Raw genomic sequence first — 25,700 nt, 5'->3', positions numbered from 1 at the left:
CCATTAAACTCCACTGTTTTCTGTATATGTAGAATCATTTGAATAATTATGTGCCGACAAAGCAATCACTGAAAGACAGGACTTGGCGGACGACAGTATTAAGAAGTGTAGACGCAACAAGAAATGTTTTTTCGTTACTTTTTTTCGTTTTTTTCCCCCTTTTTCTTTCACTTGGTCAACAAGATCAGCAGAGCAAAGATTTTCTTCCGTTCAATGTTAGTTCAAGGTTAAGTCTCATCCGTTTTTTACTTTGGCAAAATGGCAAGATTCATTTGCGTATACGTAAATCAGGTTGTCTTTGCATTTTATTTACTGGATACGTTGGAAGCTTGCACTTCCGGCAATTACACGCTATTTGAAAGCGATTCTTTTTAATCGTAATTCCGCGACCTTGAATCATTCGAAGGTCATCGTACGCGAGTTCACTGAAACTGAGTGTTTTGTTTTAAAGAAAAACGAAACAAAGCACGTCAGATCGGCTAACCTTTTCCTGCCGTTGCGTGATTTTCTTAGGTATTAAGTCTTACACTCGATAAAAATCACGCGAAATATGTCTAAAAACTTTATCCGAATAGTATGAGAGTAATAACGAGAATAAGAGTGCATCCTAATATGGCGGGCATCGTCGATTTGCTCGTGAATCGATTTATTTACACAGTTGTTTAAAATTAAGTGAAAATAACAAATGTGGACAGCGTAACGAGCGGATAACAGACGTACATAGATCTATTTTCAAATCGAATTGAAGGCAGATTATTCTATGCTCGATATGCAAATCCCTTTCATATTTAACATTCTAAACGCTGCTCTGTCTGAATAATAGAGCGACGTAGTATACGTTGGGTAAGAACTCGATCGAAAAAACGTGCTCGCAAATATGTATACGACGATAAAAATAGAGGTACTTCTTTTGCAGCGTATGCCTACTGGTTCGGTTTAATACTTTTTCTCTGGGTGGTTCGATTCTGTATCGCTCTTGGCATTAAAAATAGAAATTTGGTTCGTCTATTGTTCAATTCGCGAATAACGGTTCGACCGTTTTTAGAGTAAACGGATTCCTATGGCCTTTTTATTATGACTGTTTCATGTACTCTTGATAAAAATTCTCGTTAAACACGTGTTCGTCCGGATGACAGAAAATTTATCATCCGTATAAAGAGTAAATTATTTCTATATGATTAAAAATAGCATTGGAACCCGTTATCAGTGGAATTTATTTTGGCAACGGACGATATCAGATGATTCGAAAATAAATATGATAATAAAATTATAAACACATGGAAACATGTTGGAGCGAGAGGAGCAAGCTACAAAGAATCATAAAACCGATACTGATAATCGTATGTGTAATCTACACTTGTTTCGTCATTTTTTCAAGAAAACATTGAAGTTCACGATAATTATTATTCCTCGGTGTAAAGCGATCTCGCATACGGATCAAGATCATTTGATCGTTAACCGCGTCGAGGCATGCTGCGAGGAATCTATTTCTAACTTGAAACATTTTCTATGCCTTATTGAAATAAATAAAGTACAAGGAAGAGTAGCAATCTTCGTTTAGTTAATCTTTAACGTTACATTTGGCTATTGTTTTGCTCTTTCCGTGTATTTCATAAAACATAACAATTTACGTGTACATATGCATATAATTGAGATACGCGCAAGCATATATTAAGGGTCGCTTGTACAGCTATTTTCATAAGACCCCGTGGAAGTGACGTGTTTTGAAACACACCATTAAGGATGTTATCCTGATAGAAATAGAATACACGCTCGTTTTTCCTTTGGCGCGCGTATTTAATAAATTATCGATACATCATCGTCTCTTTGGGATTAGTTGGAGCAGTAATTTCTTGACGATCAAATGTAGAAATAAAAGTAAAACTTTTAGTCGTATTCGAGTCGTGTTATCGGTATGTTTATAATTGAAAAACATGTAACAGCGAAGTAATTGGTCTAATAAAAATCTCAATATGAATATTAATTCTGAGAAACGCGCGAATATCGATAGGTTTATCATTATATATCATATATATTTCCATAAAATCATGGAAATCGTACGGTTTACGTACAGTTTCGCGTATCGAATGTACCTGCTTTGGAACGTACGACGGTGTAACTCGTCGATTTTGAACAAATACAGAGTACTTACATACGTTTCGCTTATTCACACTTGTAATTAGATAAATTATAAGTACGAGTCTAACGACATGATTGGATGTACTTTTATTTCTTTTCGTTTATTGTACAATTGTCGCTAATCGTCTGAAAGTATGACATTTTTGAAATACTTAATATCTCTCGTTCTACGTAATTACGCTCTTAATTACAGAAATCATCAATTCTTTGACTCTTATGTTATTCATATGTTCGCAAGGACAACATTCGCGTATATATAAATTTCTAATAGTTGGACAATTTTTAATCGATAAACGATCATTTTCATCGCGATTCCACAGAAGTACAGGTGGCCCAGTTTCTAGAAGCAATCCGTATACAAAAAAGTGGATAGCATTCGAAGTATTCGTTGAAATATTCCACGTGAAATCGATGCGTAACAAGACAAATTTACTATGCCGGATAGCCGAGTCTCGCGGAATATTCGAAGTGCACGTACCACAGTAATCGAAACTGCAAGTCGTCGGCAACAAAAAGCCGGGATTTCACCATATTTCTGAAAACGCACTTTCACCGCGCTGAATTCCCATCGATTCTTATAAAACGAGGCAATCATCCTATCGCCGCCTGTGGGCGTTTCGACATAAGCTCAAGTTTGCGTACCCGACAAGTACTTACTCCTGACATTTTATATCGTGTGTCAAGCTTCGTTGAAACTTCATTAAAATGACGAAACAACGAGTAAAACGGGAAGGTCTTGTATGAAAGAAAAACTTGTTTATAAAGTGCCGTGTAATATTAAACAGACATCGGCTTCCTCTCTTTTTTGTTTTAATAACATTACAAAAGATATAAATTTACAAGGATCGTCTTTGCCGTCGCGTATCTCACGCTTATCTACTTATTGCGTGTGTTATATTTCTAACATATAAAATTTCTGCGTACCCGACACATTATTTAACGCAAAGTCACGACTGTTGTTGGATCGTAGCGGTCCAATAATTTCACGTATGGCAACTTCATTCTCTTCAATAATCTGCTTACGGAACCATAAACCGCACGCGAATCGAAATATTCTCCATGAAAGCGAAGCGAAATCAAGCAATAAACACGTGCACGCGTAGAATCAGAATCGTGACAAAAATAGACGTTTCCTTGATGGTTCGGTCGGTGAATGTTAATACACCGTTTTGTCCAGCAATTTTGATGGCATAAGCAGGACGTGCTGTGATTGCAGAGCCGCGTGGGCGTGCAGATATCGATGCCGCGTGTATCGAAGCCGGCGCTTAGGCGAGACCCTCGCGGATTTACATTCCAAGTTCTAAGGCGGGCGCTTGATAGTAGGCGTTACATTAGTCTCGCTAAACACGAACGTCTTCCACTGTACCTGCATATATATCTTCGTAACGTCGAATCGAGTACTATTGAAGATTTAATCGCGAATAAAAGCAACGTTAAATCAATAGGTGCCATTCAACTCAATAGCGGAGAATAAATTCAACGCAATTTGAATTTAATTCGAAGCTAATCCGCTCGATTACGCTCAAACGTTGGCTAAGGATAAATAAGTCTTACTCAGATTCGAAGCAAGATCGACGATCCAGGCTCGATCCTACGTTCCTCTATGATGGCTTTTTGAAACGCTGGTTCGCCGATATAGAATTTTTTAACGCATTCGTAGTATAAAATAATAAAGAAATCCGAATTCTGCATCGCTCGTTTTACGATCTAATCTCCACAAATCATTTAACGCGAACGGACACCAATTTGTTTATCTTGAAGCGCCGTTTTTGGAAATTGCAATGTAGGAATAGGCGAACGATCAAATATAATCGCGTGGGAGTGGAGCGATCGAAGTAAAAATAACTGTTTGCTTTCGTTCGGCATATTAGTTCGGCATATCGAAAATCTGCTTCTTCTTTGCATAAACATCGGACGGTTTTAGATTAAAGGGACACTTTAAGCGAAATAGATTCTATCCGTCGAAATAAATCGATCTTTAGATCTGCGCGACGATCGAAATAGAAATAGCGTACAATTAAGAGGAATAATTGAAAAATTATGTATTGCAATTTAGAATTGATCAAAGACTAAAGCGAACTGTATTTCTCTGACAATTAATTAACTATTATTCCTTGATAGATAATGAATCACGTTTCACTTCGTTTACGATAATTAATTTCATGCGCTCGCTACATCCTTCCTTTGTTGTGTATTAACATTCTTCTAATTGTGTGTGTATATATATATATATGATAAAATTCATAGACTTTTATACAGGGTGGTCCTTAAAAATGCGATAATATCGTTTACAGGATAATTCTATGCGAAAAAGTAAGTGGAAAATGTAAAATCAAATTTTTGCGACCGGATATTTTCGCGTTCGACGAACAAACCGGCTGGTACCGTTCTCGATTCTTCGTCAAAGAACCGAACAACACGCTCGTTGATAGCTAAAGCTGGCGTTAGACTTGCACTCTCATCAGACGCTTGCATACCACTTTCTAAGGCTGGCGCCCGTGGTAGGCGTGTAGCATTAGCTTCGCAAACGCGATACGTTTCGTTGCACCTCTGAGTTCACCGCGGTGTATTTTTCTTTTTCATTCTCACTCTCGGCCTCGTTCGCTAAAACTTCTCGCGCGTACTTACCAGACGGATCGTTCCCTCTTGTATTCCTAAGCGCTATTGTGTCCAGTGGTTCTTTTTTACTGAAACGCTACAGCGATAAAAGCGGCCACGTGCTGATAGGAAACGGTCGATAGGATGGATCGTGGATTTGACTTTTACAAGACTTTGCGAGAAAAATAATCGAGAGGAATACAACGATCAAAAGAAATGGACTTGTTTCCTTCGTTCCGCTGTTCGTCGTAGTAGCCAGTTTTAAATTTAACCATTTAACCCTTTCACGTAATTATTTGTTTATCTCCTCTATAGAATTATCATCATTTTTAGACATTTCGAAAGGTGCTCGTAAGACCGTCCATTAAAGTCCTGTCGACATGAACGATAACACGTTCATGTATCAAGTATTATTATGTATCGTTAGGTATCAAGATCAACAACTCGGAAGGTAATTGAATTAAAATACAAAACCGTGCCACATCCTGCCTTTCTTTCCGGACGATGTTTCCCACCAATTATTACATTTGTAAACGCTCAGACAATCTTGCGAAGCAGGACAACTGTGATAATTAAGGACTTTGAAAAACGTATTAATACAATTCGTTCTCTTCGTGGAAAAAAAAAACGAATGCTTATATTTGCGGATATTTCATCCGTCGCGTTCACTCTACTTCTATACGATAAAAGGTAAAAGTTTCAGTTTGCTGGCGCTTCGAACCGAATTCCATCGTTGAACATCAGATCGAGAAGCGGTAATTATTAATAACGAAGCTATGCCGTTGGTTTATTAAAATATTTCTTGTTGTTTGTGTGAAAGAGGAACGAACGAGAAACGAGCGGCGGGAAGGAGGTAATCGATGGACGAAGATCACGATCTGCATTAGGGCTCGAGGCACGACCGGTTCGTCGCGAAGAAACGCGGTCGGCCGTTAGAATGGCGCCACGGAAAGCATTCCGTAGGCACGCGTTCGAGATTTGACTCGCATTTTGACACTGTGAGTTATACGCGATCGAAACCCAGGTCAGGAGCAGCCGCTAATTTTAGCCTTTGACTGCTTCGTTATGCGAACTGTGTCTTTTTCTTCCTTACTCTCTCTTTCTCTCGAATTTTTGCCGCCGCGATGCCAACGTACCCGATATGACCGTTTCTGTTGCTTTAATTCGCGTTAGGCCGCGATTTTCAATGGACCAACGCGATCGTCTTAGAATGCTGTTCGCGCGCGGCCCGAAGGCGGAATTAATCGCCTTCTGGTTACAAATTACCGATCGACCACCGCGCGTTCTTTCATGCCACGTTACTCATTGTCAGTCGAAGACGCGATACCGCGTTAATACCGATGTTAATCGATCGAATTGTATCGTCGCATTCTCTCACGAGTATTCCTAGATATTTATTGTCTCTCTCTTCTTTTCGAAACCAAACGTAATAACGTTGCTGGCAAAATGTTTCACGAAGGAATACCGGCGCTATACGTTCAACGTGCGAAACGATTGGCCAAGTTATCGATCAACGGTATAAAAGGCAAAAATGGAATATTTCGTTTGCGTATGGAAATAAGTTGTCGGAAAGGAAGGATAACTAAAACGATTTCGAGGGAGCTCCGATAAAACGATACATATTGGATTGGAAGTTGGTTCGCGAGAACGGATCGCAGACTAGCGCGATCGTTGGTGTGGGAAGTGCCGTGAAAAATAATACGTTTCAGGTTCGTCGAGTGCAGACTGCGTTCATGTCGGACTGACGTCATGGTTACGCGCCGTTGGCGAGCTAACGACCGTTTTCATAAAATCGCGCGTGTGCCCTGCAATAGGAGCGTGTGCATGCCCGCAGGAAACCGCCTTCGAAACGTTCGCACCCGAGGCCGAATTCTCAAGGTCGTTGCACCGGGAGCACAGGCCGGGGCTGCACTTGACGCGCACGAGCGCCCTTTGAAGCTTCCACCAGGCGCTCCATTCACGCCCCTTCCTTCTCTTCTTCTTCTTCCTCCTCTTCGTCTCTTTGTCCTCGTCTTTCCTCTTCTTTCGCTCTCTCGCACTTGCCGCTGGATCATCCTTAAAAATTCCTTCGGCAATTTATCTTCCTTAAGGACTGCGAAGGGTGAAGTAGGTGCTTTGCAGCTGATATAGGAAGCGCAGATTAGTTTCCAAATGGTGCGAGTAATACATCGAACGAAATTGCGTTTCGTGCCATCTTGTTGGATGTTGACGCCGAAGAATCTGGATTTATGAAAGACGATAGGTGATACTGCGATATAATGCGTGAGATAGTAATTTTGTAACGGTTAATAGAAGATGGATTTCTCGGAGCAATCTATGCGAGCGATCTGAGATTCGATGACGTTGCAGAGAAAGGAAAGAAAATAAGAATAAAATAATAGCTTTCGTTGCAAGAGTTATCTAATGACCGTTTGGCATCTATTTGCGTAAGCGGCGTTCATTCCGAGATCAGGTTTTCCCAAAAAGATAAGTGTCGAGTAGAAAAATTCTGTTCTACGTCTTGATCTGCTTTTAGACGGGAAATCGTTTCACGTACCGTCGTTACAACGTTGTTTCTACGTCGTACGATCTTAATTCCAAATTCCTCGAACAATCTGTAATCTTTAATATTATTTATATCGAGCAGTTAAACGAACGGTAGCGAAGCATTTATCGAAGAAAACAGATATTCTTTGTTGTATCGTGAGTGAGGTCTACGGAAGTTTGATAGCGCGATAAGAGATCACAAAAATAGCAGAAAATACGCAGAAATAATTGTTAGATCACTGTGGTAGTCGACGATCTACGATAAATGACGGTTGAATGACGCTCGGCTATGATATTTATCGGTTAACTGTTCAACTTTTGCGCTTCTTTCGTTACAAGCAGAAACATGACAAACCTGTGTGACTTTCAAATCTCGATTGCTCGTAAAAGGATACAATTTTTTAACTTAAACCAACGCTTGTGTGTAAAGTTGAAACTTTATGATGTAAACGGTATCTCTGGGAAGAAATATTTCAACGTTTTATCAGGAACGTTTGATTCCTCGCTTATCTGTAATTAACAAAAAGCTTACAAGATTAATAAAAAGGAGCGGGAATTTAATTAGGCGGAAGAGCGATAAAATTTCGTGATTCACAGCTATGTGCGTGTAAAGGGAAAACGCACGATAGAAAGGTGCGTGTTTACAATTGATTAACAAAGAGGAAGTAATTACGTGTTATTAGCCGTACCATCGCCGGTTATTATTATTCAAATACCGATACGATTACGTCCACGGGCCTTTGTTTCTCAGAACTTCTGTGGACTGATTAGATAGTAAACTAGAGAGATGCACGATACACCTTCGAATTCGTTCGACGATGAACGAAAAAGGAAATAGGTAATTGAAAGTCTGGTATGTTTACAAAGTTTCTTCTCCACGAAATAACATCGACGCGAGAGAATGGTCGTCGATCCTTCTTCTTTCCTCTTCACGGTGGAAATGATTATTGCGTTGTAACCGACTCTTTAAAACAATTTATCATCGATATCTTCTTTAAAACCAAGCCTGATAGAACATCTAGAACGTTCGTATAGAAAGCTGATTAATATGCGCTTGAATTTTCGCTTCGAATATTCTTCGAAATATGTTTTCTCGGTTTCATACACATCGAATCTAATTTCATCGTTGCGATCTGAGCGTGATAACTTAGAACACAGAGGATGATTTGTCAAAAGCGGGACGTCTCGTATATAAAATTTCTAGGAGAAGAGATACGGAGAAAAGGTGATTGGGGCACCTGCTACGACGCGACGTCCCATGGCGCTCTCGAGAATCTTATAGACCGGTCACACCTAGCTGCTTCTCCATTCTCCCTGCCTTTCTTCTATTTCTTCAGCACGTTCAAAACTCGTTCCTCTATAACACAAGCGGATCTTTAATGGCCTCATTCAGTTTGCCTGATCATCATCGACTGTACCTTTTACGGACGGCCGTAAACAAATACTTGTACATGCTTACGCGAACATTCTCTAGTAACTTGGTTTCTTGGTTTTAAGCGATTAAAATACCTACCATTCATGTTCACTGTCCGATACATGCTAGCGAACATCAGTTCTAGCTTTTAACTATAAAATATTTCGCGATTGAAAAGGATCATCGACTTAATCGAGTTGATCTTCTCTCAGTTTACTTTTTTAAACATTTCAACGAATATTTTGCGTCGTTTTAAGTAGAAAAGCTTTGCACGTAGGTGGTTAGGAAAATATCGTAATTTTAATTTATCTAAAAAATGGTTAGAAATCATTTTTTCGAAACTTTCATTCGTATCGTATATTTTGTATCATATTCGCGCACCTGGTGTAGCTACACCTAGCGAACACTAGTTTACTACTCACAATTCTGAAAATACTTTTGAACGCGTAAACGTTGTATAATCGGAATATTTTATAAATATCTCTACATAATAATGCGACTTTCGCAACAATAAGGCAGCAAATAACGTTAGGAATAGAATTAAAAACGTATAAAGAGGCCGCTATTAGTGTTGATAGTGTGGAAAGAAATATGTAGAGAAAAGATAAATTTCTGGGTGAAACTTTAAAAAACATCTTTTTAAACAAACAATTCCCTCGATACCCGCGAAGTACTCTGATATTTAAACGTTTCGTATTATTTTATCGTTATTACCATGCTGCTCGAGTTACAACAGCCTCGATTCATTTATTTTCCTTCGCTACCATTTGCTTTCATATCTCACCGTTTCTTCCATTCCATTAAAATCGGACAGGCTTTCGGAGAAAAACGATTATAAACTGCTCTCATTAAATCGACACAAACCTTCGTACATATTTTACGATAAACAAATAAATATCGCTCGCCAATCTTTGGATTTTTGTACCCGTCTATACCTTTGCCGCGAAAAACGATATTTTGTCGTAGAAATGTCAAAATTTTATGATTATTATTGAAAAATTTACGACTATATCGAATCTTAATACGTTCACATACATATGTTACGTGACTGCTTTTTACCATCTTGTCGAATAGACGCTTTAGAGAAACGGAATATCGTATATCTCATTCTGATACCGGCACAGTCATAGTTGCGTTAAACTGTAAGTTCCTTTTCAGTAACGCGAAGAAAATAGCTTTCGCGGCAAGTGTTTGGAACGAGCACCTTTGGAACACGCACCGTCATGCTTGTTCTAATAATACAACCGAGAAAGGACCACGTACCGCTACATATACCGCGGAGTAACGCTTGATATTTGCAACGCGTATGAATAAGTCGTGTACGATACGGCAACATATCGTTCTATCGAAATAATTAATGACCGCAAAACAAATAGCGTACACACAGTAAAACGCTTTCAGAGCCGATTTAACGAATCAGTTTGATGAAACAGTGTTACGTCTTTTTGAGATCTGGTCCATCTTAAACGAGCTACACTGCAATATTTGTATTTCTTCATCTCCGCAGACATCTGTAAAGTTGATTAAAGCGTCTTATTATGGTAATTATTATAAAATATGTCGAAAATATAACGTAAACTATGAAAATATAACACAATAACGATAGAAATATACAAAAAACGAGAATATATGAGATATGCAATGACGATGGTAAGTTTATTAAAATTAAATTACAATTAAAATTACAGCCAACTACAATCACTTTCTTTATATCAGCTATAGATAGCTGATAATGTTTATCCTTTCGCTCGATATCATACGGCCTAATTGGATACAACACGATGTAATTCTCAATTACGTTTTGTGGAAAAGCAATACATCACGGTTGGCAAGCGTATGGTAGTTTTAGTTTCAGACGTTTTTAACTCAACGTTATCCCTAAACAGTTCCTTATGAGTCTTAATACCGACTGTATACAAGACCACTACCTTCCCCGGAATCAGCCTATACATTATTAATTACATTCCCGTGGAACTGCGTAGCTATAAATCATCACACGATTAGCATATCAAACCGAACCTAACTAATCATCCGCGATCCGAAGTCGAAGAATATTTACGAAGGATCGAATATCGTCACGTTGCTAGTGGATGGCCATACAAGGTGCAAAAAGATTTGTATGCCGCCGTGTGGCTTCCTTCGCGTCGGTCTATTCATCCGGAACATGATTCTCGCGTTGGGACTGAACAGAATTTATATGGAAGTCGCCATCGATGCTTGCAAATAATCGGGGCCCTGTGACGCGCGAGATTAAGCCGCGATAATTGGACTATCGCGTCGTCGACGATCGTGTATGTACAGCTTGCTCGAGATTATTTATTGGAACGTGGTACCAGTTGGTATGAGTCACGTGGCTCTATTATCCTCGTCTCCCCGTCCTGTGGAGACGACGTCTTCTGGATATGTAAGTGGGCCTGAAAATAGCAGCGCTCGTCATGGCCAGTGACGACATCGCTCGCACTAGTGGGCCCAGTGGTTGGTTCAGTTTCGTTGGATTTTCTCGACGATTCGCAAAATCGTTTGCGATTCCGTGCAAAAGCCTTGGGCCACCTATGACAGGGGACCAATATGGACAACAGTATCTAATTATATTGGCAAATGTCTCCACGTGGTGTCATATCGAAACGAATCTGTATAGGTTTAAATATACACATTTTTTGTAATCTAAGCAACCAGGATTAGAGGTTAACAGGTTTTCGCTTTCGATTTTGCTGTATAAATATTTACATAACGCTTGATCAGAAAATGAATTTCTTTTTCCTAATGTAAAGTAATCTTAGATTTAGAGTGCACGTTTTATCCATGTCGTAAATTTTCATCTTTCGTGCTAGATGTTAATTTGAAGGAAGGAAAGAATTTATGACTCGATCATCGTTGGTAAATCATACCTACAGCACTGTCTTTCTATTCATAAAAATAGAACAGAACAGAATCTAGTAATAATTTAGTATTATTAATCCTTCTAATTACTAGAAGTTTAAACAAACAACGCGATTTATATTGTTATGTTCGTGTCTTTTCAATATTGTCCAACGGCTAAGAATAATCTAGAAAACAAGATCGCTTTGAATTATCTCTTTGTATCCCATTATCGATTCGTGAGGAGCCACTAGATAAAAGAATCAAGTTCTACGTAAACGGAGAAATTCGATTAAATAATCTTTGAGCACGCGATCTTAAATAATGAATTGCAAATATATTTAATGTATAATATATGTAATGTATATATGTAATGTAATGTATTTGATGTACGCTGAAAATTATTTTGTCGACATCGAATATCGTTCTAGTTCTCCTCAACGCTAGTAGTATAATCGCGACATATTTATACTTGTATAATATGTTACTTTCATTCATCGATAATTTATTTGCAACAAATTTATGCTACAGAACGACTAATAGATAAATAGTTCATAGAATTTAGTGAATCACTGTTTACGTCTACATTTAGACGTCTTTCAGAATATCTCGGGTTTCTTTAAGAAATTATCAATTTATTTTAATATGGAAATCGTGTAATTAGTCAGGCGTGATGTAACAACAGCGAGAAGATATTTCTTAGAAACGATACAAGAAAATTATAAATAATGCACTTTCATCGGATCACGAACAGGTATCGTAATATTAGATTATCATATTATGAACAGATTTCGATGAATATTCATGTTTCAATGAAACTTGTACGTTAACCGTAAAAATTGATAATTTTTGTCTAACATATTATCGCTGATAACAGACTGATATTTCTAATAAAAAGTTGAATGACCAAAGTAAATATAGAAACATATTCGTAAATTTGGGAATTTCTCATTTCGTGTATACATTAAAAATTTTTCTTTCATCTTCTTTTTTTTTTTGAAGTCAATGAGCTTTATAAACCTGCTTCGTACAGTCGAATTTTGATACCGGCGATATGAAACTCGTCGAAATGTAGGAGACATAAATAATGATTCGCATTTCGATGTGTCGCTGCCAAAAATCCGTATTTATCTTTTAATATTCCGTAGTTGCCCGTTGGACTATTGGATTTATTAACGTCGATTCAGAGATAAGCTTTAAAAGCTATTCAATGTAATTTCAAGAATCAGAATTTATTTGTTCGGTGTAAGTGCTTCTACAGCTGCTTTAATAAAGCGCTCCAAATAGAGTTCTCATTTTAAAGGCTTCGGAAATTTCCAGCCCACCGTAATTCATGCGGTCCGCAGAAGAGAATATACATTGATCCTGAATCAATAAATTCGTGAAAGCCAACGTACAACAGGTTGAACCTTCGGCAAGTTTCCATTTACGGATCTTTTTTCGCCTGTCAGAAGCTTGCTACGCAGACGTCCAAACTATACGTAGCAGCGTCGGCCCCTAATAAAAGTAATTTTATGGAGCAGGCGAATTAAAATCAAGTTTAATCTTCTGATGTCCTTTATTGATATATGTGCATATAATTCGAACGTTCCACGAACTGCCTCCCTTCGAGAGAAGACAGGGGCAAAAAGGAAATGGAAAATATAAAATGCTGGGTAAACTCGAGACTTCCTAACGTCGCGCGTATCCTAATGGTTAATTAAGCTTACATTGAATTTCCTATTCGTCACCGTCGTTATATTACGGTTAATGAGTTGGTCAGTCCAGACTGAACAGGCCGAACGGGATGAACGAGATGTCGGGAATGGCAGCGGGCCTAACGTGCCAGTGATTTACCGTCCATAAAGTTTCGGAGTTCTATTTTTACCACCTCCCACCTCATCTGGAGCGAGAAGAAGCCTCCTTCGCGCTCCTTCTCTGCTTGTACGCAGCTTCCGCTGTGACTGCAGCTTAGAAAGAGAGACAGAGAGAGAGAGAGAGAGAGAGAGGGAGAAACGGGCAGAGAAAACTAACAGCGAGATAAAGAGAGAAAGACAGACTTCTCTGGCCCACTTGCTGTGACTTGTCTCGTCGAGTCGACTCGTTGCACTCGACTCTGTGTTGAAACCAGTCGAGTGACGTCACGTATAATTAGTTCTTTGATTCTATCTATCTCTTTCTCTCTTTTTCCCCAACCTCTTTCACCCCCTTTCCTCACCCTCGACTCCCCCTGACTCCAGTGTCGTTTTTATCCAGCCCAACGAGCCTCCGCCGTTCCTGCTCACAGTGATGTAATTGAATCACTCTAGAAGATTAGCAGTTTTAGATTTTGATAACGACAGTTGCATAATCGAAGCTGTTTTACAAGTCGATAGTTCTATACGTATATACGTTTCAGCGATTTACGTCAAAAAGAATCGAAATTGCACGATAATCTTAACGTGCAAGCGTTTTATCGTCTAGAGATATACGTATGTGTTGTTCGGCAATCTTTCATCTAGGGACAAATTATCAGGAATTCCCTAGTGTCAACCAACAGAAGCAGAAACGTTTTCTCCACGCGCTGTTTAATGGGTTAACGTTTCCATATGTTACTCGCAACTGTCTACGCTTTCAACACGTGTAAGAGATAAATTTCGTTTGTTTTTCGAGACGGAATCGTTTTAAGTAATACAAATTTTCCTTAAAAAGAACAATTTGATGGTAAATTGATGTAGAACGATGTTGTCACGTTGCTGAAAGAGGAATGGTAGAATCGATACGTTCAGTTCCGTCGATCATTGCATAGACAGAGAGTTAATTAAACAGGTGTTTTTCCAAGTGCCTACTAAAATGCCATCCGGTTACGCTACTGGCTGTCCCACTCTCGATGTTTCTCCTTGTCTCTGTTTCACCTACAGCGTTCCCTCTTTCCGTCTCGTTCCCGGTTTCGTTCCTCAACTGTTCTCCCCGCCACGCTTATCTCGTCGTGGCTAAAAATAGACCCTGTCACGGCCATCGGCGACATTTTAAAAAGTTAAAGCCGCACAGGCGGCCGGACGACGAGCTTCGAACCAAGCCCACGAACGAACGAATTAGCGCCTCCTCGAGATATCGCCATTGACCAGTGGCGCCTTCTCGCGAGCATATTTCACTTTCTGCTCCTCCACCTGTTGCTCTCTGCAAATTGTGTTTTCGATCGCGCTCCGTCGGTACGTACGAAATACATCGTGAATTCTCATCGGCCGATCCACTCTACTCTTTCGTTCTTCGCGATTGGAATCTTCCTCTTGTTTATCTTATTTCAGATTTCGAACCATATAATATGAAAAATAAAACGTTGTTATCGAAATGATTTTTATTCGTTATCTTTTTTCTTATAGGACATTTTGTTTCCATAAATGTTATATTATCATACGCAGGACATTTGAGGTAAGCGGAAGACGAGGAATTTGAATAGCGAAATCATTTATAAAAACGAAAATTGCACAATTTTTTCAAGTTAAGTCATTAATATCTGGTTATTTTTATAGATTTCGAAAAACAAGGGGACTTATAAATTATTAGTTTCGTCGAACGCAGGCAGCGGTTTATAATTCAGACGAATTTCTTGATGTTATTGATACTAAATTTATCGCTATACTATCGATACATCAGGCGATATTTACTCGAAGATAACGTTGCACGCGATAAAAGTTTGACACATATTTATCAACTAAAATATTCGTCACAGTAGCTTTGTTTCGTAACAGTTTATTGCGCAAGAAAGCTTAATTTAACAATTAACGATCTAATCTGCGTTAAGATTAATGGACGTTATTAACGAAATTAATACACGTACCTTTTCTCCTTTCCTGTTTGATTCAGTTTCATCCAACAAGTATAGTAAGCTCGATAGCAACAATTTCTGAAGAAGAAAAAAAAGAAAAAGTCGTTTGGTCCCATTTTAAATAAAGTTATTCCGTTTTAAGGAGTGTACGAATACTTTCTACACCCATTGTATATGTATGTATTTATGTACATCGGTCCAGTAGATCGAGGTCAAATGGACGGACCTATGAGACGAGAAATTACCTGTGTTCTTTGGTAACAGCCCGGAGACCAAGCGTTACGTAACGTTTTAGAGGTACACGTGTAAGTGGGAGAAGGGAAGTTGTTCCATTTACCCGTGTCACTTTTGCCAATATCTAAAGGAGGGTCAAACTCTGGGGAGATGCCTTGGGCCATGTATCGCCTCGATTCGGCACACGTTACGAAATTTTCTATGCATCCATAAATATCATAGGATTTCGTACACGTGTAACGACTATTACGACATTTCTTGCAAATCGAATTTGCTATATAACTTGGCTTTCTAACATCATTTTATTCCGAAGTTTGATTTGTCACTTCTATGTTAGCAATTAGCCGGATCGTCGTAGAAATTTATCAACAACCTTAAGTTCAATACGTTATAGATTTCTTTTTATTTGCTATTATTTATAGCTTTATTCAATTTTTGAACCGTGTCAAATTCAATTTTTTGCATATGTCGTTGGTTCGTCGTTTGTCAGGGCTCTTTCCTGTCTTCCGATCACACTTTTTCTAAGTAGTCGATCAAGGACGTGTAACTTATTCGTGCATATTTTATTTCACGCATCAGAAGTGTCGCTTTCGCTTTCCAACTTGCTCGACGAGGAAACGGGTTCGTATACTGTTACACTTTTCATGACATGAAAACTTCCACCGTTAATTTCACCATTTTTTTTTTTTTTTTTTCGCTTTCCGTGCCATTAATTCCATGCAACGATTAACATTAACTTCAATTGGCTTCTTCGTGAACTGCGACTTGAATTATAGATTTAGTATCAAATTTGTCAGTGTCAACGGAAGAACAAAAGTTTACTATATTAATATACTACTGAAAATGAGAGAACAGAGAGAAAGAGTGAAGAATAAAAATATACGAAACGAGAAACATAAATATACTAGAAAGAAAAACTGAAAGAACTTGCTATAAAACCGGTGGAGTTCCTTCGAAATACCAGAAATTCCACGATCATTCGATAACCGAAAGAACAGCAAACGTCTTAAAAATTGTAACGATATCGACTCATCGACCGTTTAACTAAACGCAAAGTTTTTAACCAAAAATGTCACTCGACGTAAAAACGAAATATTCCTGGAGGTAGTGTGGGCTATCGAGGAGTTTGGAAAAATTTTCGCTGGGCTGATCGTGTCGGTAACGTCCCGGTAAAAATTTAAGTTCCAGTCCGCCTCTGGTAGTGGCTGATTGAAAAATGACATGGACTCCAAGCGCGCGCTGGAATCGCACAAAGAGGGGTTGGCAAAGACTGGCGAACAAAGGCGAACGAAAGCTGGGAAGAAGCGCTTTTATCTGAATATCGTTTCCGAGAGCAACGAACTTGGACGGTAAGCTGATTCCAGCCGCGTTCGTTCGATATTCACACGCATTTATCGCGTGGAATCGCTTCGCGTCGCAATAAAAATAGTCAAAGTTTTCATTAAAACCGTTATCGTATCTGTTGATGCAATGGGCTGATGCACTGGTTAAACCGTTTGAAAACGAATCGATTTGCTACCAGCTTTGGTATAATACGCGTTTCTCGCCGTATTACGGTTTAACCGTCCGTGAAGGTGCAACGCGTTTCCCGCTTCATCAACTGTGACAAGAATACGACCTACGGTGGGTGAACTCTTCGCCGTTGATCTTATCGCAAAAAATATGCCCTGCTGCTCACGATGACTCTATGTCTTCGTGGGAATCGACTGGCAACGGTATCGCAGGGACATTTATAAAAAGAAAAATAAATCTTTTATCTTTAGTAGAATTAAAATCATATGAATTTAGTATAATTGTGAAATACGTAGTACGTGCTTCAACCTTTCAGCTACGTACCTTTAAGCGTGTTCAATGGCCTACGATGTTAGTTAGATATTAGCATTTGCTTTCGATCGTTGACTCGTACAATAGTTTCATTGATCGAATGTCCCTTCGTATTTGACTAGACCGAGTTGGCAGTATATCAAGTTCTCTCATCCGATAGAACGAAACGATGAAAGCAAGCGAATTATATAACAGAATTGCATATCTAAATTTAAAATACGTTTTATGATCGAACATCCAGCTTACAGCAGGATCCTGCGATAAATTCTTTCTTCAGCGAATTTAGCATCGAATAGTTTGATCCAACCTTGGCCGTCAGTTAACCGTTTTCGTCGTCGCGGCGGGACGAGGGTGGCTAAGTAAGTTTCTAATTGGCCATTGGAAAATTTTAATACGTTTTTTTTTTATTATTATTTATTTAAATTTTACAATTTGTCCAGTGGGACATTTGGTAAAATATTATAGCTTAAATATTTGATAAAATATAGCGTGTGGATGGTTACCCCCAGCGGGACTCCATCTTCCAGGTTGTTTATTGTTCTATTGTGAGGTCTGCAGGATGCTTCTTCTTCAGTCTTCGTTCTACCATCGTTTTATTCGTTTCAGCAACCAGCTGATTTGGGTGTGTTGCAAGTCTTTCTTTATACTTTTTGCATATCTGGCGAATTTTTAATACGTGTACCAATATTTTATCGCGTCGTTTCATCGACCACTCTATCTAATGTCATTACCGTGACGTTTGACGCGTTAATAATTACGATTTGATCATGGGTAATGGCAGCTGGCAGATTTTTACTTGCTTCTGCTGAAAGATCCTGTCCGTTTCTCTGTTTCGGACCTTCAACTTCGAAATTGCCATATTTTTCAAACGAAATTCCATAGGCCTACGCCAATGTCCGATCGCAACGGATACGTCTCGTGCACGAAATTAATTTAACCGTTTTATATTAAGGACCACGCCTCCTCGTTTCAACGTTTGACGAAGTAAATCGACGAACCCCGATACTGCATCCTCGGTGATTCGACAACGAGGTCCGCGGAAGAAACGATCGGCGAAATGAAATTTCCATCGCTTTCGAAAGAGAAGGAAATCGATACTTCAATAAAACGTAAAAATATGCAAAACCACAAAGAAGATCACATGGAGCGAATCGCTGGCCGATCAAAGGTGCTTGCAAAATGATGTCGGATTTCAGCTAACATCCCCCGGTGACCATTTGCGCGGCTGCGCAGCCGCGATTACGAAACGGAAATGCGAAGGTTTCGGTGGACGCCGTTTAAATAATTCAAACGGGACGTCCCGCAATGGTTCGACGGTGTATTCGCAGGATCGTGGACTACGTGCAAACAAACAAACGAAACAAACGATCGTCTCGTTGTATTGCGTGGTGGATACGGTTTCGAGAAACGAGGCAAGGTCTCGTTTCGAGACCACGTACATCCTCGTCGGAACAGTGCCAGCGTTTTTCTGCAAAGCACGGGGTTTATGAAACGCAAATTCTATTCTTTATGGACAACCGTGTCCAGAACTCGCGATTAGAAGTCGTGACTGGCAATTATAAATCATTTTTAACTCTGTAATTTGGGACGAATGTCGTAGGATAAAAATTTCGCCGCTTAATCCTTCGAATGGCATAGGTTCACGGGTCATAGGTATTTGAACAGGTATTTTATGGTTGATAGCTTATCGTAATACTTTAATTTTGGTAATAAACGCAATTTAAGAGAAAGAACGTATCTGGTTCTTGATCGAGTAAACTATTTACTTTAGCAAGATCTCGAGCGTAAAAAGATTGTCTCGTGACGTTAGCAAAGCAATAAAACTTTGCACCTGAATATAAAAAAACGGATACATAGAGATGTATATTTCTAAAAATGGTAACGAGCAATTATACTCGCCTGGCTTCATGGTTCATGTAGTAGAACCAATAATGACCTAGAAACAGTAATTTCTTGTCGATGATTTTCCGCGGTGTTTCGTAAGGAAAAAAAAAACAATGAATAATTGCTCGACTATTATGAACTTACGAAATTACAATATACGATTCGCTGCTATATGCTAATTGCACATGTCGTATAAATTGTAAAACCAAAGAACGCTGCCGCTCTGTAAAATCTTAACTCATTTATTCATAAATTATTTGTATTTAACGAATTTGTAGTGAAAAATCCTTAGACGATAATTATAATCGAGTCCGTAAGATGATAATTATAATATATATTCATAAATAAGCACAAAATCAAGATAATAATGCCTAAACCTAAAATTAAATACCTAAACATAGTTGTAATCTAAACTGTCGTCCATCTATAACTCAGCGATACTCGCAATTAGTCGAGAGTTAATGATAATGCTATAGATACTATTAATAATCTTTTTTATTTATCGTACACGCGATACACTATAAATAGAAATCTCGTGCTTGCGAAGCAACGGCCGGGAAATGATGTGTTGCGATTGTGGTATTCACGCGAAAATGATAGATTGGTTAATGATTCCTTCGCTCGCTGGTATTAATGGCCTGATATCTTTTTTTTTTTTTTTTTAGGAAAATCATTAAAAACCCTCGTTTCCTTGCCAGCTCTGTTCTAAAAATAAAGGGATATCTTGTATCATTTGTGTCACTGCTCGTACGAGAGAGGCATTCTAATTAAGCCATCGATCTTGTCCCCTGTACAGGTTTTTGAAACAGCCTACCGTGTGTTGTAACACAGTATAATAGTTTGTTCTTTCCTATTATAATACCACATGGAGTAGATACGTACCATTTCTTAAGTCGTGTATTAACTTATGTTTTTCCCCTGTTATACAACTTAAATACGCGTGTGTACGTTCGCGTTTCTTGTATCTTTTTAAAACATGTTTCGATGGAACTGCTATCTCTAACATCTTTGTACGCGTATAATGATTAACAAATTCTTGCAATTTTTTGATAACGGTATTGATATCTTTTTATAAGAACCGTTACATCTTTGGCATTTTTGGAGTCAGTAACCTTTCAGCCACTCTCCCTGCTCCTGTCAGTGTAAAAATAAACGAAAGAAGATGAGGTGTGAAGAAAATCGCGCACATAACTGAAACGTGACAGGCAACGACGTTAAATGAATTTTTTAACCGCTTGGTACGTGATCATAGATATACGTGTAAGGTGTGTTCCTTTCATGTCACATGGCGCCATAGAGGGTTGACGATGTAGCGACTCGTTGCATTCCTCGGCGTAGTTTCGGTCGCGACGATCCATCGGTCGGGAAAATCGGTGAAATTGCCCGAAAGAATGGATTGGATCGCCGTGAAGGCTGATCACGAATGCTAGACGAGCAATAGGCTAGGTGAAAGGGGACCATTTTCGAAATACGTCGCAGCCAGGTCGACGTGCTGACTGCTAGCTTCGCGTGTGTACGCTAGCGCGTTCTGTGTTCGAGGAAGCGCGAGTCGCGATTATATCTCAAAAATAGACCGTGCGCGAACTCGAGTTGCTCGTTAGTCTCTCGCCCTACGCGATCGTAGTCTCTTCGGCTTGGTCCTTTCCGAACAGTTTCGCGTTCAGTTTCTGAGGTGTTGTTTGCACCTTCTCGGTACATACCTCGCATCTCTATCCATAGTTCATATGTCGTTTTTCTTAGTTAATTTAATAAACAGTGGCGATAGTGTAATGTATTTGATATATGAAATCACAAAGTATTCGAAATCCTTATTTCTCGTCCTTACGAGCGATGGTGGTTGGAGTAAAGTAACGCGGATTTAAAAATTATAAAAGATACGATATTTGTAGATTCTTGTTGATTGATCTAACGAATAATGTTGTTAGCGTGGACTTGTGCGGATTTAAACGATTCACCTAGTTATTCGTCGATTCTTCGTATTTACCTTTAACGAACAAGTCGAATCGTTCGCGTGAAACAAATGAAACTTCCTTTTACCTTCGAAATAATCAATGACAAATTAAATAAATAATCGTGTTTTATATTAAAAATACGTCGTCAAATATGGTAAATGGAAAGTACGACGGATTAATATCGATTAATCTACATCAATGATCTACTAATTTGCTGTTAATTCGAGTCGCGTATAAACTTATTGCATTTCATTAAAAGAAATTAAAGGCAATTTTGCAACGTAACACAACGGCTACTTACGATCCAGAAATTTGTTCCTTAGGAAATGCAAGGATTTGACGTTAACAGTTGAATTAGAAATTTCTCTGCCCTTGGCATTCGATCATTAGTCACGAGCGCGGAATATCACATCGATTCCCAGGCCACCATTAAATAGACATTAGCTACGTTTCATTATTAACGTATAATTAAGACAGTCCCTTTTTTACATCCGACCTCACGCTAATCGACGGTCATCGTTCACGAAGCATCGAGTTCTTTCGATCAAATCTACGGCCTTTCTTGTCAGTTCGACGGAGACTCTTGCAAGTGACGGTTCTACGACCAAGCCACTATCATTCGCGATCGATCGAACAAATCGATATCTATACACATATGTAATTCCGTGCATGTACACAGTTATTAAATTTGATGTTAGTGATATTTATTTGTACATTGTTCGAACGATCGAGCACTCGGTGGAAGAATGGTACGATCGTGCCATTTTATAATTCTAAGTTCTTGCGTTCGGAAGTTGCGTTCAATAGTTTGCGAATAAAGAAGAGAAGGACAAAGTGTATCTCGTATGGAGAGAAAATTTGTTGAAAAATTATGTAAATTTCGTGAATATTGTTAATGATTTGTCAGGATCGTATCGGAGAGGTGATTACGGTGACTCGTGGGGTTTTGTGCGAAAATAGTGATACTTCGTATAAAGATAAAGATAAAGATAAGGTAGCTGCCTTAAAAACAACGTTAATGTCGTCGAAATCGTCGAGAGTCATGAAATTTTCTTCGTTATAAATATCAATCGATAAACTCGTAATACGAATAATAATATTACACGTTTATACTAACCGCTATGGAATAAACGTAATATAAATTTCTATAAACGATTCGTTACCATTGCAATTTTCTTTCGCTGTATATTCGTCGATTGCTAGCGCGTTAAATATTTTCTATTGTTTAGCAGATACGACGTTTCGATATAATATACGAAGTGACTGGAAACATTGCTACTTCACGGTGATAAAGATCTTCATTCATGTTATTCTTTTGTCCCTATCTCTATTGAAAATTATTCCCGCGATAATCTTATTCTACTTGTATCTTTTACGAAAACAAACAATTTTAACCATATGGAAATATACCTACGCGTATACTTCCATACAAACTTGGACTCATCGAATAGAGAATCCTAAGGATCGAAAATTTAAAACCGATTACTTCGTTGGTATTGGCGATTCGTTGATGAATTAAAATGGACCAGTTTGTTTCTTCTCGAATGATTTCAAAACAAACCGTTCGTTTCTAATTCTAATTGAGAAAGAGAATGCTTGCTAGACACAGACAGTCGCTAAAGGTGTCGATCATTGTTATTCCATTCTTATTTTCGAAAGTGTTGTGCCTACATACCTACCTCGGTACTATCGAGATGCTCAAGAACGCGTCGACGTTTGAAATTGCCATTATATAATCGCGATACCTAGCATCGTGCTTGAACAAATTGATGCTAAAGGTAAAAAATACGCTGTCCAATAAAACAGTCGATTTTTTTGTTACACAATCTGTTTTTAAAGATGATTACGTAACACGTTATTATAGTAACTTATAGTTTCTCGTTGTTCAACGTAAACCTGATTTCGTAGAAATATTTGTTTAGGTAAAAATGTTAGTTGCATCTCCTTCGTCTGCTTTCGATTTAAAGGACGACGAATTTTCTATCGTTCTATTTTAATAACAATTAGCTGTTCCGCTGTATTTATGAAATAATTGAGAATTATTATATCTTTGATGGAATCGTTGAAAGCAACGGAAAGGAGGTAGCGTAATTATTAGAACAATATCTAAAATTTACAGTTATCGGTGTTCGATTTTAAGATAATATACAACACGCGTCTACACTCTCTCAGCTGTCGGAGTCAATGTCAGTTTTAAAATAGATCGTTATCTTGAACGGGAATTCTAAGTAGATCAATCGATTTCTAACACTCTACTTCTAATAATTTTGTGTAATTTGCCTTTCATTCCAATTAGATGTCTATCGCGTGAATCGTACGTTTCTAATTCATCTTCATCGGTAGAAATTCAATCTATTTAGCTTTCATTTGCTTTTGATAGCGATAATATAGATAGTAGAAGTAACATTTGAAAAAGATTATATAGTCAAAAAAAAAAGGCTACCGTCTCATAATCAGCTGTTCAATCATAAAAGGTGGATGAAATTGTTAGGAATCGTTTTCAAAGTGTGATACGAGTTAGAAAGTACGAGAGTATATTGCAATCTTATCTTATTGTTAACAGGTATACGATTTAAATTTGCTTCGTATCGCCATTCTTTAAACAGATAGCTATCTTCGAAGATATAATATATCGGAGTTTCGATTGTTTGACGATACTTTTGCTTTTTAAAGATCTATATTTAGTTTAAAAGTACCTTTCCATACACTCGAGATGGAACAACTCTTCCAACGATCGAACACCTTTGAATGACTCGAATCTTGCCAATCCGGCAGAGCAAACGTTCGTTCCAACCCTCAGGGATCATAAAACTCGAACATGTAAAGAACGAACGCTTGAAAAAGAAAACTGTCGTTAAACGAAACGTTGTCGGATAAAAAATATTTTAATGAAAAGGCAAGGGAAACGTTCTAAAAATTACAACGTGTACTAAAAATGGTCCAATGAGAAACAGAATTCAGCAGTGGAAGTGGAAGTACAAGAACCGTCGAGGATAGAGCACATAGGCATAAAGGGAATCGTCGGAATCTCGGTGCATGACATCGTGTACCAGCTGCAAGAGGAAAATCTCAAGAACAGACGAATCTCAGTTAAAGCGTACGACAGTCGGAAATCTTTCTGACCATGGATTCGATACGAGATCTGAAACGATTGCTGTACGAGAGGACACAGGCTCTTAGACGTCGCGACGATGTAATCGAGATACTCGAGAAAGCATTGGAAGAACGGGACGCTACTATTCGTTACCTTCAAAACGAGATCGACAAGTTCCGGCAAATCGTCGATTTCAGTTTGGCCTCTGGTGCTATCGGGCCGGGTCAGAGATCCAAAAGACAGGCAATTTCAGCCGAACCACTTACCAAAGACACCCGGGTAATCGTCAAGTTTCAGAAACCACAAAGGTACAGAATTCATTACTTTTTCTTCCGTTCTAACGCGATTTTCAGCTACTTATTGCCGTGTATCAAGGAAAAGTTATCGTCTGAGATTTATCTGTATCGAGTGTAGAACAAACAACGACACGGTAGTCTCCCTCTTGAACTGATTTTTAACTCCCTGTTTAACCATATTATCGTTCCAAGGAAAAAACGTTTCGCATTATCGCAAAGGAAACTGGCACGGTTCCTCGTTGTTAAATCGTTGATAGTTGATCTATCTAGTCGAATGTATTGGATTCGAAATTTCCTACTAATATTGCACTAATCTATCATTGTTATTGATTCGAAGGCCATATATAGAGAGATCGATGAGTCAACGATCGCCGTACAACGTATGGTTAAGAGTGAAATTTGGTCGTTGCTTGCGCAATTTCCAGCCATGGTTTCACCTATACAAATCGCATTCACCGCGCGGCTACGTGACAGGGTGTTACATTCAGGATACTCTTAATTCACGACACGTGGCTTCGTTAACTTTACCTGTGTCGTTTCTTAACTAACCTCCTTCATCGACAACTCTGTTCGATCGGTCGTAGGTAATACTCGTGCAACTTTCCAAACGGCTGTATTCTTTAAACTTTCCATTGTTCTATCAGAGCGCTTAAACACTTAGAAAACCACGATTTCGACGTAAAGTAGGATTGGAAAATTATTTCGCTTCGCGACTGGTACGCACTTTTGAGCAAAATAACGAGTAAATTCCAAACACGACCGTTTTATCTACTACGCGATTATCCACGATTATTTATTACTAGACGAGTCGCGCATAGGATAATAAGTTTTGCTCTTGCAACACGATTGATGTGGAAGAAGAAAAAGTTAGAGTAAGTCAGTCAGGAAGAAGTCGTGGAAATCTTCGTAGTAATTTTCGTATTAAATGTCTGCGTGAGACGTCTAACATTAAGGATATGACGTTACGATGGTAATACTCGCGTTTATTTTGCAAGTGCAACATCAAAAGTACCGAACCGTGTTTATCACGGTGCACCTGTTACAGGCCACAAGTTGTTTACTGAACAAGTATGCAAGAAGATAGCCTGGTATA

At 38.6% G+C, this 25,700-nt stretch overlaps 1 protein-coding gene across 2 annotated transcripts in view; it reads left to right on the top strand.

The window, feature by feature from the left end:
* Positions 1-25,700, top strand: part of LOC122574299 (cGMP-dependent protein kinase, isozyme 2 forms cD4/T1/T3A/T3B) — a 56,521-nt gene that overhangs the window by 3,169 nt on the left and 27,652 nt on the right. The window contains exon 2 of one of the 2 annotated variants that reach the window (XM_043741723.1): positions 24,172-24,619. The exons of the other annotated variant lie outside the window; for it this stretch is intronic. Coding sequence (XP_043597658.1) covers positions 24,342-24,619 — 278 coding nt within the window. The 5' untranslated portion in view covers positions 24,172-24,341. The remainder of the gene's footprint in view (positions 1-24,171; positions 24,620-25,700) is intronic. 2 annotated transcript variants of the gene reach the window in all.

This window comes from Bombus pyrosoma, linkage group LG13, assembly GCF_014825855.1.
Source record: "Bombus pyrosoma isolate SC7728 linkage group LG13, ASM1482585v1, whole genome shotgun sequence".
Classification (NCBI taxonomy): domain Eukaryota; kingdom Metazoa; phylum Arthropoda; class Insecta; order Hymenoptera; family Apidae; genus Bombus; species Bombus pyrosoma.
The sequence above is the reverse complement of the archived record's forward strand: the minus strand, read 5'-3'. Positions and strand labels throughout refer to the sequence as shown.